At 38.9% G+C, this 16,713-nt stretch overlaps 1 protein-coding gene across 1 annotated transcript in view; it reads right to left on the reverse strand.

The window, feature by feature from the left end:
- Positions 1–691: 691 nt before the first annotated feature.
- Positions 692–16,713, reverse strand: part of LOC117296357 (importin subunit alpha-7-like) — a 46,805-nt gene continuing 30,783 nt past the window's right edge. The window contains exons 8-14 of the mRNA XM_033779236.1: positions 16,485–16,584; positions 9,651–9,814; positions 8,382–8,460; positions 8,025–8,150; positions 5,925–6,052; positions 3,583–3,758; positions 692–2,636 (exon numbers count right to left, since the gene is read on the reverse strand). Coding sequence (XP_033635127.1) covers positions 2,452–2,636; positions 3,583–3,758; positions 5,925–6,052; positions 8,025–8,150; positions 8,382–8,460; positions 9,651–9,814; positions 16,485–16,584 — 958 coding nt within the window. The 3' untranslated portion in view covers positions 692–2,451. The remainder of the gene's footprint in view (positions 2,637–3,582; positions 3,759–5,924; positions 6,053–8,024; positions 8,151–8,381; positions 8,461–9,650; positions 9,815–16,484; positions 16,585–16,713) is intronic.

Raw genomic sequence — 16,713 nt, forward strand, 5'->3', positions numbered from 1 at the left:
TCCTTAAGGCAATATACATCCTTTGGTGTACTACATGCCTATAGTGAAAACCCAGACAGGGCAATGTAACATCCTCGTAACATCGACTCATCGGGGCATTAAATACACATGTACATCATCCTTGGGTGCTGTACATGCCCTCTGTGTAAAACCAGACAACCAGGGCAATATACACGTGTAACTCCCTTGTCTCATGAGGGCAATATACATCCCTGGTAGAGAAACTAAATTGCCTTACTTCAACATTTTCCTTACTGAGTTCATATTTTGTTCTACATACATGTATAATGCACAACACACTGTTTTACAGTATTTAACACACACATACAAAAACATACATCGCTCAAAAAAGCTGGTTTGACCCGCATCATAAAAAATTCTCCATCAGACTTCCCACATCACACACTGTTGAATATTCATCATTTAGTATTTTTAATATTTTTTTATTTTTTTTATTTTTTTTTTTTTGAAAGGCACTGGACACCTTAGGTAATTGTCAAAGACCAGTATTCTTAATTGGTGTATCCCAAACACTTGTTGCACAAATTTGTGCGGTTTTAGATCTTAAAAATAAAACTTAAGGCCTGCAGTATCTTAATATTTGAGTCAAAAATTACCTCTTTCTCAAAAACTATGTTACTTCAGAGGGAGCCGTTTCTCAAAATGTTTTAGACTATCAACAGCTCCCCATATTGCTCGTTACCAAGTAAGTTTTTATGATAACAATTATTTTGAGTAATTACCAATAGTGTCCAGTGCCTTTATAAGGTAGGTACAACATGGTATATTTAATTGTGCTTCGTTGATTCCACAACCATTTACATGAAACCATGATCAGCTATCAACATAAGACAGATTGAATAATGGTACCAATAGCAGGAGGGTTAAATGAGGGTGTTCAAAGTGTGTGGCACATTACATTTTGTAAGTTCACATAAAAAAATGTAGTCGAAATTGCAATTTTATTTTATTTTATTTTAATTGTAGTTACAATGTATATGAATCATTCAAAAACAGCAGTAATTGAGTTTGATATTAAGGCAGACTAAAAGCATCAAACGGATTCCTCTGATTTGTAAACCAAACCTTTGTTGCATTACAAGAACTACCCGGAAATGGGCCAAGCAAAAGGTTACCAGCCAAAATACTATGCAACGTCATTTCCTGGGACTGGTTCTGTGCATATGTACACTTAACCACTATTGTTCTAAATTGATTGAATGACAGGTGTCATACTTTCTATGAAATTTACCTAAAACCCAGAGCTTTGTTATTAAGTTGTTGCAACCCTGTCAATAAATGGCTCTGCTTACACCCATGTTGCACCCCCTACTTTTTTATAACATCTCCCTTATCACATATTTCAATTCTTAATATTTTGTAGCAAAATCTTCACCACTTCCATTCTTTTTATATATTTGTTTAAGATTTTAATTTTTCTGTTATGCATAAAGGAAGAAATCCGAAGATGGCTTATACAGCAGCATTTTGTGAATCATTGTTTCTTATTATTTCAAAGGTTTTAAGTCACGATAACGCACACAAAAAACCAAATCAGATTTATTGGTGGAATTTCTATTAAAAACCATCATCCTTCATTTCAAATAGTTCTCCTCAGTAAAATGAAGTTTTTTAATTATAGTAAAAATCTGGTGAAGCTCATTGTTCTTATTTGGGGAGAGCAAGATGAAAAAAAGGATGCTTAGTATTGACTTATATCTTATTATTGTCTTTCAAACAGATAGAAATCACCACACAATACACTCACATACAACTCTATCTCCAACGCACTAATCTCACATACAATCTCCTTCCCTTGGGACTTTAAGCTAGTTATACTTGTTGATACACCAGCTGGGCCGACAACTTGAGAGGTCTAGCTATCATACTTGTACCTATCCACACCAAGCTTTCACATTTTCTTCTGGTTTTCATCACATTTACCCATCAATGATAAGTTGGAAATGGCCTACATATGAAGTCAGCAACTAGTTACCTCCATGATGTAACCAACACAGAACTCTCTCGCATGCGGGATACAAACCGGCTAAACATGGGGGGGGGGATGATTGTGTTTTCGATGACACTTATTTTATAAAGCTGCGGCATGGTTCAAGTTACTTGTCAATCATTTCCTAAGCAGATCTTAGGCAGGGGATTTTAGTGAGCAGCAGTTAACACTGCATGGTTGGCAACTTGTTTCTGCCAAGTAAGATTTGTCTGTGCTTATGAAACTTGGCAGCTTTATGAAATAGTGCCGAGGCAGGAGTTCGGGAGGAACTGTTTGCTGGGACTTTCTGCTGAACAGAGAGCTCAAAATATGTCCATAGAATTAACATTGGAGGATAAATCTGCTTTTCACAACTCCATCGTACACAGTTCAGCTTATACATTACCCCATCTCATAAATCATTTAGCGCCACTCGTGACTTAAGGCGTCTCCGTGTCTCTTCAAAACTGGAAGTCATCTATGTTCTCTTGAGCAGCAAATTCAAAGACTTGAGCATTCTCATCAATCTTAGGGGCCAGTTTGGTGTCTTCTTCTCCACTACTGAAGTAACGATCAATGATATCAAAGGCCTTCTGGTAGATATCTTGATTCTCATGCGATTGTAGGAACTCTATCTTATCAATGCCTGGCGAAGAAATTAGACAAGAGTTGAAGGTGAAATATCACAATGGTAATCCCCAAAACTGCTCATGAGCAGTGTTGCAGCCACGATGGTGGTTGGTGGACTAAATTGGATTTAGAACCTACAACTAAAATTGGTCTAGCTACAACACAACACAACACTGCAGTGTTGTAACCATGGTGGTTGGTGCTAGGCGGGCCGCTAAGAACTAACAACCCAGCACTCTGAGCAAAATACACTGTGCTGCCTAGCACAGATTGACCCCTGATTGCACTTCAGCAACTCCTTTTTACATAGCACCAGGTAATGGTTTACAAGATGCTGTGGCGCAATATGCTGCCAATCAATATTCAGTACAGCCACAGTAGTAAACACTCTAAAGCCGTGTTCGCATTGGACTAACGTTTGACCGAGACAGTGGTTAACATTCCAAAAGGGGAAACTTACCAGCGTCCGCACTTAGATTATTGAAGTGAGTAAACTAACCGACACGATCAGTAAAACACATATCGACTAACTTAAGAAAAACGCAAGAGGGCGCTATCGCAGTGACCTTTGACAGGGGTGCATGACAGCGAGAATGCATTGAGTGCAACCGAGCTTCCGTCCATGTACACAATGCACGATGTACGATGTGTCATCACACAATCACTTGGCTGCAGGTAGATCGGGGATCGGATGTGGCTTTTTACCGGGACGGCTTTTACCCTGATCGCGTTCGCATTGGACTTTTCGGCTCGGTTAAACTAACCTGGTCAATTTAACCGGGCACCTTTGGCTCGGGCAAACTAGCCATTCGGGTCAGGTAAGTTACCTTAACTTCCTGGGCTGTTCACATTGGACTTAAAATGGGTAAGTTACCCATTGGCACGGTTAGTTTAGCCAAATTAAGTCCAATGCGAACAGGGCTAAATACCTAATTTAGTAAAGAACTGAAGAATGACCTTACCTCCACACTGCTCAACAATGAGAGCATATTGGTTCTGTGCTCCCATAGTCTTGGCATCTTGCTCACCAAGCTTTAAGATATTATCCAGACCATTCAAGGCTACCTGAACAATCTTAGGATCCATCACTGTCAGTAGATCACACAGCGGTGGAATGCAGTTGTGTTCAACAATAAATCTAGAACCAAACAAATCAATCTATTTGCAAGATTTTGACACTAATCTTTCAGGGATGCCATGACTCTTTCCCTCAGAGCCTGAAAAAAGTTTGCTGCGAAGAAAAGGGGGTCACGGCCCCCCCCCCACTGCTCATATAAATGTCAGTTACCATTATTATCTATTAACATTAACCCCATTTTCATTAGCTAGAGTTACTCCACAACCCTTTAGAGTACTTCACTCTATGGTACCTCAAAAACACTAGCAACACTTGTTTGCCTGGCCCCAGGCTGAGAGTGGGTGGCGACGTTTGGAAGTACAGTACTACATCTCCAAAAATCAGACAAAACCATGGGAAGGATTTTGAAGGAATTTGGAGTGTTTGGATATCTATGGGTACTGACTTTCAATGAATGGGTAAAGCTGTTTTCAATGTGTTAACTCCTGATGCAAATGACTAAACTGCTACACCTGAACTCTTGCAAAGAACAGGGCCCAATTTCTTAGCCCTGCTAACCTCCCGGTATTGACTACACAAAAAGGCATGCTAACCACCCGGTATTGACTACACAAAAAGGCATGCTAACCTCCCGGTATTGACTACACAAAAAGGCATGCTAACCTCCCGGTATTGACTACACAAAAAGGCATGCTAACCTCCCGGTATTGACTACACAAAAAGGCATGCTAACCACCCGGTATTGACTACACAAAAAGGCATGCTAACCTCCCGGTATTGACTACACAAAAAGGCATGCTAACCTCTCGGTATTGACTACACAAAAAGGCATGCTAACCACCCGGTATTGACTACACAAAAAGGCATGCTAACCTCCCGGTATTGACTACACAAAAAGGCATGCTAACCTCCCGGTATTGACTACACAAAAAGGCATGCTAACCTCCCGGTATTGACTACACAAAAAGGCATGCTAACCTCCCGGTATTGACTACACAAAAATAATTGACATCACAATGTAAATCCATGGTGAACATAGCATTAAAAAAAAGAAAATGTTATTTTGGCGTAACAGGCCCCCAAAAATAGGGTCGGTCGGTATTAATTTGTTTTTTCCCCCCCCTCCCAGCAACGAAAATGACCCAATTCTTCCTTTTACCTTCAGCTGTTGACTTAAATTCATCCGCTTTAAAGGATCAAAAATGACCGCAGATTCACATTTTCCCTTGATGGAAACACTGTACCCTTCGGAACCGGACTCCATGTTGATATGTGTAAACAACGGTGCCGTATGCAAACACGGGGCCATCGCCGGGGTCACAAAATAACTTGCAATGTTTAGAAAGTGTTAATATCATTTTTTATTGAGTAAAAGGCTGGAACAATAATTAAAATAATTTATATTCTAACAAACAATTTTTTGAATGCAAAATAAATAGCAAAATATTTTGTCATATTGTATGTATTAGTCTGCGCCGTGCAACAATCTAGGACGAGGCTACCATATTTTTCATGTAGAGAGCCCTCACGGCAACCTCGTTCCCAATGGTGTACGATCTCACCGCGCCATTTTCTTTTGCTCGATCATAACCCTGGGGTTGGAGACATACGCATACGTAGCTCTAGCGGGCACTGAACCAGACTTCCAAGAAAGCAGCCTGTGTAGAGTACCGACCGAGCCATGTACCAATGGTGCATCTAACGAATACCTCCGTATGTACATGTATGTACTGTACATTGCTGTAGAGCCTGCGTAATCTTCTGCTGCATGTACCATTTGGTCGTTGGTGCAACCATAGAGAAAGTTATGGTGCAACATTGTGCAAGTCATGCAAGTTCCAGGTGCGGGGAGCGTCAGTCAACAGTGAGAAACAGTCAGAAATGGTTTTAACGTATTTATAACTAATTTAAAAAGATTGTAATCATTAAATTTCTTCCCATGAAAAAATAAAAATATCCAGGGTCGGCCGTATTTTTAGGGTCGGTCGGGTTACGCCAACTTAACATTTTTTTATATTATGCCTAACCTGTGGAATACGCTGGCACCTTAGCAGGATTTATCTGCTACAGTAAGCACAAATATTTGCTTACCGTTAAGCAGCGCTACAAAACTGGGCCCAGTTTGTTTGGCTGTGCCAAATCAAATGCTTAAACTCTGGTCACTTTATCTTATGGATCATGGAGGATTTGGGGTTGGTAGGATTACAAAGTAGGAAAACAAACTACCTGATCTGTTCAGCGCCACCACCAGAGGTAGCATTTGTGATGGCCCAGGCAGCTTCTTTTCTTGTCTTGAATTCAGCCTTTCCAAGAACATCTACTAGAGCTGGGATGATATTAGCATCAATGACGGACTGTTGTACGTAGAAAAATACACGTTTAATAATATACACTATACAGTCGACTCCCGTTAATACTAGGTCCGCCAGACTGGCCCATTTTCCTTGTATTATCCGAACCTCGTCTTCAACGCAGCGCGCTAAATATAGATACACACGTCATCATTGTGCATGAACACAACACATGTACGTGTACATGACATAATGGCTGCACGTGTGTACACAGATGCATGGCGGAGCTGCAATTGACTACTGTGTGCACAGAGGAGTGTGTGATGTACTGCACAAACAAGCACAAACTTAGGCTAATAAAACTGTATTAATTAAGTTAGTTTAGTTTTAAATTCAATTTTAAAATCAATTTACATTTTACATGATTAAAAAATTAGTGAGATTTTAACTTGCGTTACTGTTTTGTGAAGTTTCCGATCCCGTGCAAAACTTTGGTCCCAGGCAGTTTATTGCCAATAATTAGAGTCTTGGTTTTCATCGGTAACCACCCGTTCAATGCTTGATGGTTCATTGCTTACGCGAGATACCAGGGAAAATCTTGCTGCTGCAATGCATATTGCACACATTGTGAAAACTTCAGCTGTAGCAGTCAATAAAATAAAAGTTGGATTTTCATTGGTAACCAACAGTGAAATGATTGATGGTCCATTGCTAACGCGAGATACCAGGGAAGATCTTTCTGTTCCGTGTCATATAGCTCACGCATGTGTGTGCACGTGAAATACACCTAGTCGCAGCTAGCAGTTAACTAAAAATGGAATCTTGATTTTCATTGGTTAACACCTGTGTCATGTTAAATGGTTCATTGCCAATGTGAGATACCAGGTAAAAACTTGCTTTTGCATTAAATAATATTGATCACAGAACTAGTTTGCTTGTAAGTTGCGGGTGTTTTTTTTTCTTCTGAAATTGCATACTCGCTTATAAACTCATTGGATCAGTATCTTTTCTAAAGATTTCTCACTTGTTTGAACCATGCAAGCTTCCTAATCCCACCAATTGTCCAGAGTTTGGAATTAACAACCTTGCTTGCCGACTTGTGACTCCCGGTTTCGGATTAGTGTTGCTATTTGAAGCGTCCACTTAACACCTCTATTGTGTGTCTTAAAAGCCACAAATAACTTTACAGTCTGTACAGGTATTTCCTTTGTTGGTTTTTGTATTGTTCTTGTTATACCCGTGTTCTCGCTACTACCATGCTCGTATAATCCATATTTTAATGCATTGAAACACGCATGGGGCAGCAAAAAACTCGTATTAACCGGAACCTCATAATATGCGAGCTCGTAATAACGGGAGTCGCCTGTAGTAGGGTTATATTGTTTTACTCCCATTAAACACAATGTAAGCTGACCGAGGCTTCTTCTTCTTCTTCTTCTTCTTCTTATTCTTCCTATACGAGTACAAGCCTCACGTGTGAGTAATATCGTACTATGAAGTGCAAAAGTAAGCAGGCCGCGGGAACATGTCGGTAAAAAAGCTCACAGAAATACGTGAAATAAGGTGTATTTATACAGATGCAGGTAGGCTGCTGGTGCAAGTAAAAGAAAAACTGCGGCTGTAAGGAAAAACAGTCTGGTTCCATATACTATCAGTGTTTCTTCCATTTGTCCAAATATTAAACATTATTGATTCTTTCTGTCCTGGGTGTTTACCATAATATTGCTGACGAAATGCCACAAGAAACTGGAAAGCAGCCTCTTTATATTTTAACAGCGGCTATGATTTTAGATGGAAATTTGCATTAGGGATACAAAATATTAACTTGAACAACGCCTCTTTCTATAAAGTATTATAACACACCTCTTGCTTGTTCTGTATTCTTGTTGGCTGAAATACGGTCACGTGGGATGAACTAATATAGTCTAGTGATCGCGCGCGTGTTTGCGGGAACTAGTTCCCGAGCGGGCACTAGTTACCTCATAATTGCCAGTCAATATGTGTATAATATTATGCGATGTTGTTGACTATTTACCTGTATCTGTTGTCTATTTCCAGCGGTGATATTTGAGATAGTCCAGCAAGCTTCTTTCCTAATAGATTCCTTAGGGCTACTCAGTAGGTGCATGAGGTACGGTAGAGCTGAACAATTCAGGATTATCTGCAATTACATACCCACAGTAAAGTAATAGTTAACCCTCCAACTGTCTGACCAGTCAATATAATCAGCATCGATTTAATACCAGCTTGCATTATGATATCTTGTTTTAATTAATGAGTAAAATGTACTTTCTTTCTCAACTGTACTTGTATTTTGGAATCAACTTAAACAAGTTTGTGGCAGTGAAATACCTAATTTGTCAGTTAGTTGTTATCCAATAATAAGTCCTACCTGTGTTTGAATGTCATCTCCTGTGACGATATTTCCTACAGCTCTGAGGGCAGCAGATACAACACTCTGAGACGCATTCCTGTTTCACCAAACACCAAAATGCAATATTTAATGAGTACCTCACATGGAAGGCCATGTCCAAATTGGCTACGGCTATGGCTAGATCACCATATCATTAGGCCTAAAAAAAAATATATGTTGGATTGCCCTTTCACCCCATTTTTTGCTTGGGTCGGTCGGTCGGATTTATTTCCTTTTTTTTCTTTTTCCAGATGTCAAAGAACGCCCAAAACTGCATTAACATTTCATGAAAGATCAAGTTGTCAAGCAAGCAAGGTATTAATCATCTTATACATCTTGCTTCAATCGCTGTTTTTGCGTCTTTATTTTGGCAAATTCCTTCAAAAACAATTTACAAGAGTCATTTCAATCACCAGGTTTTTCGTCCATTCAATAAACGAGCGATACATGTATGGGCATTACTGGCAACAGTGCCCTCTGCTGTTCAATGGAGTGTTAGACTGGTTCCTTGTGAAAGCATGACGTCGGATAAACGGGCGTGTGGTTTGATATGTGACACAGGCTCACCCTATAGCTGTGCGTGTGAGGGAAAGCGATCTACATTTTGTACGTTGCGTTTTTGTGAACGTTGAAACCACGACTATTGCACTGGATAATTATTACTGTCGACCGTAAGTAGTCGGCCAAAAACTAATATTTGTGTCAAATCTACCATTTTGAAAGCATAAAATATTAATGAAATCAAAATGCGGAAGTAAAAAAAGAGAAAAACAAACGAAAAAAAAAATATTAAAAAAAACGCAACCGAGATTTTTCTACTTTTACGGTCAATCGGGATAGGGCAATCCAACATACTTTTTTTTTTAGGCCTTATGGATTGAAGTACATTCTAAGATGACCTTTAGCAACATTATTAGCAACAGTTGTAGCCGTAGCTGGCAATTGGATACAGCCTAAATGATGTACCTCCTCTAGATTTGATACAAGGCCCAATTTGATAAAGCTGCTGAAGCAGCAATTATTGCTTATAAATTTCCAGCTGTATGATATTTCACGGAGGCAGCGATTGCCTCCATGCCCCTTGGTCAATGCCTTGGTGCCCCTTGAAATGCTATGCAGAAACTTACAATTTCCTTAATGGGTGCCCTTGCCCTTTCAAAAACGGAGCATACAGGTCTGTGGTATGGTGTAGGATAAGGGTTATCATTTACTTTGAGGTGGGGGGTGGGTGGGTTTGAGATGACTTACATGAGTAGCTCTACTAGTCTCCTGCATACTCCACTGTCTATGACAGCTTGAATCTTCTCATTAGGACCATCAGACAGATACGATAAAGCCCAACAAGCATCTGCTAATACATCTTGATCATTATGGAATAATAGACGGGATAATACTGGTAGGCAGGTCTTTACCTAAACATACAAACAAAGAGATAAGAGAAACAACCAGTCATTTTATGTCATAAATGAAACCCTCAAAGCGCTGATCGGCAACAGGTGGTGTCTCTCTGCCAACACAATCATGGAACAAAAAAAGCTGCTTGGCTTTGCCATGTAATACGCCAGGGTGGTCTTGCAGCAGCAGTGGTTGATGGAACTTCACTTGGACACCGTTGGAAGACCCAAACTCCGCTGGATCAACAGAATCACCAGGGTGGAGTAGCCTCAGAGTGGCTGAACTATTTGCGTCGACCCTACAGCTATGCAAAATCATCCCTGCACCAGCTATATATTAATAATAATAATTTGGGGGGGCTAATCATCCTTACTCGCAGCTAAGAGCTGAACTGCGAAGGACGCGGCTACAACGTGTCGAGAAGCAGGCATGCAAGGGCACATTCAGCTGCCAGTCACATCAACCCATTATGACCACGGAGCACAGACAAAGATCAAAAGTGTTTTTTTTTTTTTTTTTTCCGAGGGAGGAAAACCGTATGATATGGAAAACCCTTGTGGCACAGCAGAGAACCAACGCACAACTCAACTCACATATGGCCCCGGCCGGGAATCGAACCGGGGTCACCTTGGTGAGTGGTGAGCACTTTACGCACAAGCCAACCATACCACCCAAAATTAACCCCAGAGGGTTTTTAAGTCAACAGGCAGAGTAGCCTACGACGATCGATTGATGTTATGTCCCAGTGACTAAGGGTATCAGACTCAAGTTCTGATAGCTGAGTCATTGGAGTGTGGGTTTTATCCCTGCTGTGACACTTTTGGTAGTTACTCAAAACAAATATTAACTTAAAAACTGACTTGGTAATGAGCATTGGCGAGCTGTTGATAGTATAACACATTGTGAGAAACAACAAAGAAATGTAGTTTTTGAGAAAGAGGTATTTTCTCACTAAAATAATAAAAGACTTCTAGCTAGAAGTCTTTTATTTTTATGTGAAAGCACACAAATTCGTCCAACAAGGTTTTATTTTTCTTTCATAATTTTCTCGCAACTTCGATGACCGATTGAGCCTCAATTTTCACAGGCTTGTTATTTTATGCTTGTGATGGGATACACCAAGTGAGCAGACTGGTCTTTGACAATTCCCAAATGTGTACCTTCCCGTTAATAATAATAATAAAAACTAGATATAGTGTTTGTACAAACAAACACTAGGTGTTCGGCTATTGTTGGGTCAGTGTTTGAATCAATGAAAAAGTGTTGTTAATAGCTCGTCAAATTGCAAAGAAATCGCATTTCAACATAAAAGCCTTTAAATAATGCCTTTTCCAGGCACTTCCGGTTTAAAAAGGTCAAAAGGTCAAGAGAAGGTCACCAACATACCAATTCTTTTGAAGTACGTGAGGCCCTTTCATATGATGTATAGATTGTCAAAATAGCTTTTGTGGTCGAGGAAATGTGAACTGATGAATAATGGCGACTGGAGAAGAGACTAACTAACCGGAAGGGAAATGTTTGTTGAAAACGCCTTGAAAACAGACTACGCCCTTTCATATGATGTAGATTGTCAAAATAGCTTTTGTGGTTGAGGGCATAGGAACTTATTCATAATGACGACTGGAGAAAAGACTAACTAACCGGAAGGGAAATGTTTGTTGAAAACGCCTTGAAAACAGACTATGTACTTAATGCCCTTTCATATGATGTATAGATTGTCTAAATAGCTTTTGTGGTTGGAGCCTTATGCATAATGACGACTGAAGAAGAGACTAACTAACCGGAAAAGAAATGTTGGTTGGAAACGCCTTGAAAATAGACTAAAAACGAAGCTATTTATAGGAGAAGAAAAAATTAAATAAAAAAATAAATAATACAAAATTTGGTCGCCAATTGGTCTCCCATCCAAGTACTGACCACGCCCTATTTTGCTTAACTTTAGTGATCGGACGGGAACCGGTGTTATCAACGCAGTACGGTCGTAGATAATATACAATAAATTCGATTTGAACCAGAAGACAAGGTCAAAAAGTTAAACGCCTTGAACGAAGACTATTCTACATGAAGCTTTTTCGCGCTCTATGGATGATCACTGGAGCGTGACTCTCCCGCACAGCTAATACACTACACGTTGTGTGTATGCCTAAGTGTAATGTTTATGCACATACCAACGGGGGATTTACGTTGTTCTTTAGACGTGAATTTTGAAATTTTCAACCTCTCTTTTGAGCCGGAAGACAAAATCAAAATGGGGTCATGTCTGTGACGCGTTTACGGAGTTTTTAATGCCCTTTCCGATGATGTATTGATTGTAAAAATCCGTCATGTAGATCAAAAGTTTTGATTTTTTGAAATAATAAACTTTGAATTAGTGTATCTCGTCAACTGATGACGTCATCGTGACGTAACAACTTTTGTATCATCTACTGGTTGTTGTCTACATGTGTGCAAAGTTTCAACTTAATGCAAGCTTCGCATCTATGCTTTTTCTTGCGGACAATCGACAGCGAGAAGAATAATATAAAAAACTAGATATAGTGTTTGTAGAAACAAACACTAGGTGTTCGGCTATTGTTGGGTCAGTGTTTTTAATCAATGAAAAAAGTGTTGTTGATAGCTCGTCAAATTGCAAAGAAATCAAAACCAAACAGTTTTCTCGATGTGTCATAATTTTATGGTAAAGCATCAAAAAGTGTACATTTCCACCTTAATGCCTTTTAATAATGCCCTTTCAAAGCATTTTACAGGCACTTCCGGTTTAAAAAGGTCAAAGGTCAAGAGAAGGTCACCAACATACCCATTTTTGTGAAGTACGTCAGGCCCTTTCATATGATGTATAGATCGTCAAAATAGCTTTTGTGGTCGAGGAAATGTGACTGATGAATAATGATGACTGGAGAAGAGACTAACTAACCGGAAGGGAAATGTTTGTTGAAAACGCCTTGAAAACAGACTACGTACTTAAAGCCCTTTCATATGATGTATAGATTGTCAAAATAGCTTGTGTGGTTGCAACCTTATGCATAATGACGACTGAATAAGAGACTATCCAACCGGAAAAGAAATGTTAGTTGAAAACGCCTTGAAAATAGACTAGAAACGAAGCTATTTATAGGAGAATAAAAAAAAATAAAAACTAGATATAGTGTTTGTACAAACAAACACTAGGTGTTCGGCTATTGTTGGGTCAGTGTTTGAATCAATGAAAAAGTGTTGTTAATAGCTCGTCAAATTGCAAAGAAATCAAAACCAAACAGTTTTCTCGATGTGAAATAATTTTATGGTAAAGCATCAAAAAGACTACATTTCAACCTAAAAGACTTTAAATAATGCCTTTTCAAAGCCTTTTACAGGCACTTCCGGTTTAAAAAGGTAGAAAGGTCAAGAGAAGGTCACCAACATACCAATTCTTTTGAAGTACGTGAGGCCCTTTCATATGATGTACAGATTGTCAAAATAGCTTTTGTGGTCGAGGAAATGTGAACTGATGAATAATGGCGACTGGAGAAGAGACTAACTAACCGGAATGGAAATGTTTGTTGAAAACGCCTTGAAAACAGACTACATACTTAATGCCCTTTCATATGATGTATAGATTGTCAAAATAGCTTTTGTGGTTGGAGCCTTATGCATAATGACGACTGAAGAAGAGACTAATTAACCGGAAAAGAAATGTTAGTTGGAAACGCCTTGAAAATAGACTAAAAACGAAGCTATTTATAGGAGAAGAAAAAATTAAATAAAAAAATGAAACATACAAAATTTGGTCACCAATTGGTCGCCCATACAAGTACTGACCAAGCCCGATTTTACTTAACTTCAGTGATCGGACGGGAACCGGTGTTATCAACGTAGTACGGTCGTAGATAATATAAAATAAATTCGATTTGAATTAGAAGACAAGGTCAAAATGTTAAACGCCTTGAACAAAGACTATTCTACATGAAGCTTTTTCGCGCTCTATGGATGATCACTGGAGCGTGACTCTCCCGCACAGCTAATACACTACACGTTGTGTGTATGCCTAAGTGTAATGTTTATGCACATACCAACGGGGGATTTACGTTGTTCTTTAGACGTGAATTTTGAAATTTTCAACCTCTCTTTTGAGCCGGAAGACAAAATCAAAATGGGGTCATGTCTGTGACGCGTTTACGGAGTTTTTAATGCCCTTTCCGATGATGTATTGATTGTAAAAATCCCTCATGTAGATCAAAAGTTATGATTTTTTGAAATAATAAACTTTGAATCAGTGTATCTCGTCAACTGATGACGTCATCGTGACGTAACAACTTTTGCATCATCTACTGGTTATTGTCTACCTGTGTGCAAAGTTTCAACTTAATGCAAGCTTCGCATCTATGCTTTTTCTTGCGGACAATCGACAGCGAGAAGAATAAGAAAAAAAAAATAGATATAGTGTTTGTACAAACAAACACTAGGTGTTCGGCTATTGTTGGGTCAGTGTTTGAATCAATGAAAAAGTGTTGTTAATAGCTCGTCAAATTGCAAAGAAATCAAAACCAAACAGTTTTCTCGATGTGAAATAATTTTATGGTAAAGCATCAAAAAGTGTACATTTCAACCTAAAAGCCTTTAAATAATGCCTTTTCAAAGCCTTTTACAGGTACTTCCGGTTTAAAAAGGTAAAAAGGTCAAGAGAAGGTCACCAACATACCAATTTTTGTGAAGTACGTGAGGCCCTTTCATATGATGTATAGATTGTCAAAATAGCTTTTGTGGTCGAGGAAATGTGAACTGATGAAAAATGGCGACTGGAGAAGAGACTAACTAACCGGAAGGGAAATGTTTGTTGAAAACGCCTTGAAAACAGACTACGTACGTAAAGCCCTTTCATATGATGTAGATTGTCAAAATAGCTTTTGTGGTTGAGGGCATAGGAACTTATGCATAATGACGACTGGAGAAGAGACTAACTAACTGGAAGGGAAATGTTTGTTGAAAACGCCTTGAAAACAGACTACGTACTTAAAGCCCTTTCACATGATGTATAGATTGTCAAAATAGCTTTTGTGGTTGGAGCCTTATGCATAATGACGACTTAAGAAGAGACTAACTAACCGGAAAATAAATGTTAGTTGAAAACGCCTTGAAAATAGACTAAAAACGAAGCTATTTATAGGAGAATAAAAAATAAAATAAAAAAATAAATAATACAAAATTTTGTCGCCAATTGGTTTCCCATCCAAGTACTGACCAAGCCCGATTTTGCATAACTTCAGTGATCGGACGGGAACCGGTGTTATCAACGCAGTACGGTCGTAGATAATGTACAATAAATTCGATTTGAACCAGAAGACAAGGTCAAAAGGTTAAACGCCTTGAACGAAGACTATTCTACATGAAGCTTTTTCGCGCTCTATGGAAGATCACTGGAGCGTGACTCTACCGCACAGCTAATACACTACACGTTGTGTGTATGCCTAAGTGTAATGTTTATGCACATACCAACGGGGATTTACGTTGTTCTTTAGACGTGAATTTTGAAATTTTCAACCTCTCTTTTGAGCCGGAAGACAAAATCAAAATGGGGTCATGTCTGTGAGGCGTTTACGGAGTTTTTAATGCCCTTTCCGATGATGTATTGATTGTAAAAATCCGTCATGCAGATCAAAAGTTATGATTTTTTGAAATAATAAACTTTGAATGAGTGTATCTCGTCAACTGATGACGTCATCGTGACGTAACAACTTTTGCATCATCTACTGGTTATTGTCTACCTGTGTGCAAAGTTTCAACTTAATGCAAGCTTCGCGTCTATGCTTTTTCTTGCGGACAATCGACAGCGAGAAGAATAAGAAAAACCAAAAAAAAAAAAAAAAAAAAAAACCGAACAAAATCAATGAGTTGTTCGGGCTGTTGCCCGAACACCTAAAAAAAAAAAAAAAAACGAACGAAAACAAAGAGTTGTTCGGGCTTTTGCCCGAACACCTAAAAAAAAAAAAAAAAAAAACACGAACAAAATCAAAGAGTTGTTCGGGCTGTTGCCCGCACACCTAAAAAATCAAAGAGTTGTTCGGGCTGTTGCCCGAACACCTAATAACTATTTTTTATATATCACTTCATCTACAGACGCTCATTATTATTCATTTCCAGAAATCTCCTTGTAAGGGTGTATAAGGTGCTGCGGCGCAGTAAGCAGCCACTTACAGAAGCATGAGGCATTCCCCTTTCTTAGTGATACCTGTAAGTGTAACTGGGTTCTTTTAAGAGCATTACATAAAGCATGGAACCTACAGCTTCTTATCCCATTTGAAGGACAAGGCAAATGGATTATGTGACTCAAGGACACATGGAGTGTATCTAGCGTCAAATACACAAACAAGATTTGACCTTTTTGAAAGTAGAAAGAAAAATCACAGGCATATTACTTAGGTGGGATTTGAACCTATGACCTTTGCATTATAGAGCAGGGTTGTCACACCAACTCGACCACCGAGATTGCTCGGTAGCTAGAGGAAGTTTGAATCCTATATTTTAACAGTATGTACTGCAACGATATAATATATATTAAATTTGCATCAGAGGAAAGAATAATCGTTTTGGTTTTAACCGATGAGAATACTGTGCTTACACTGGACTGTGTATGCAGTGCCTACACACATCGTTGTGTAAGTCTAAAAACAAAAATATCCCCGTTGCAAACATATAGAAATAAATACTTACCTTATCAAAGGTTGGTGGTGGGTTCTTTCCTCTACATAAATTGGACAAGGCCCATACAGCATTCCTTGTCATCGATAATTTGTTGGATTTTGCAAGTAATCTGTAACAAGTGAAAATGATTTGAAATGTACATACATTCATGAACAAAGAACTCCAGAGTAATATTACTGTAAAGGCACTGGACATGTTTGGTAATTGTCAAAGACCAGTATTCACACTTGGTGTAGCC

Source organism: Asterias rubens, chromosome 11 (genome assembly GCF_902459465.1).
Source record: "Asterias rubens chromosome 11, eAstRub1.3, whole genome shotgun sequence".
NCBI classification, from domain to species: domain Eukaryota; kingdom Metazoa; phylum Echinodermata; class Asteroidea; order Forcipulatida; family Asteriidae; genus Asterias; species Asterias rubens.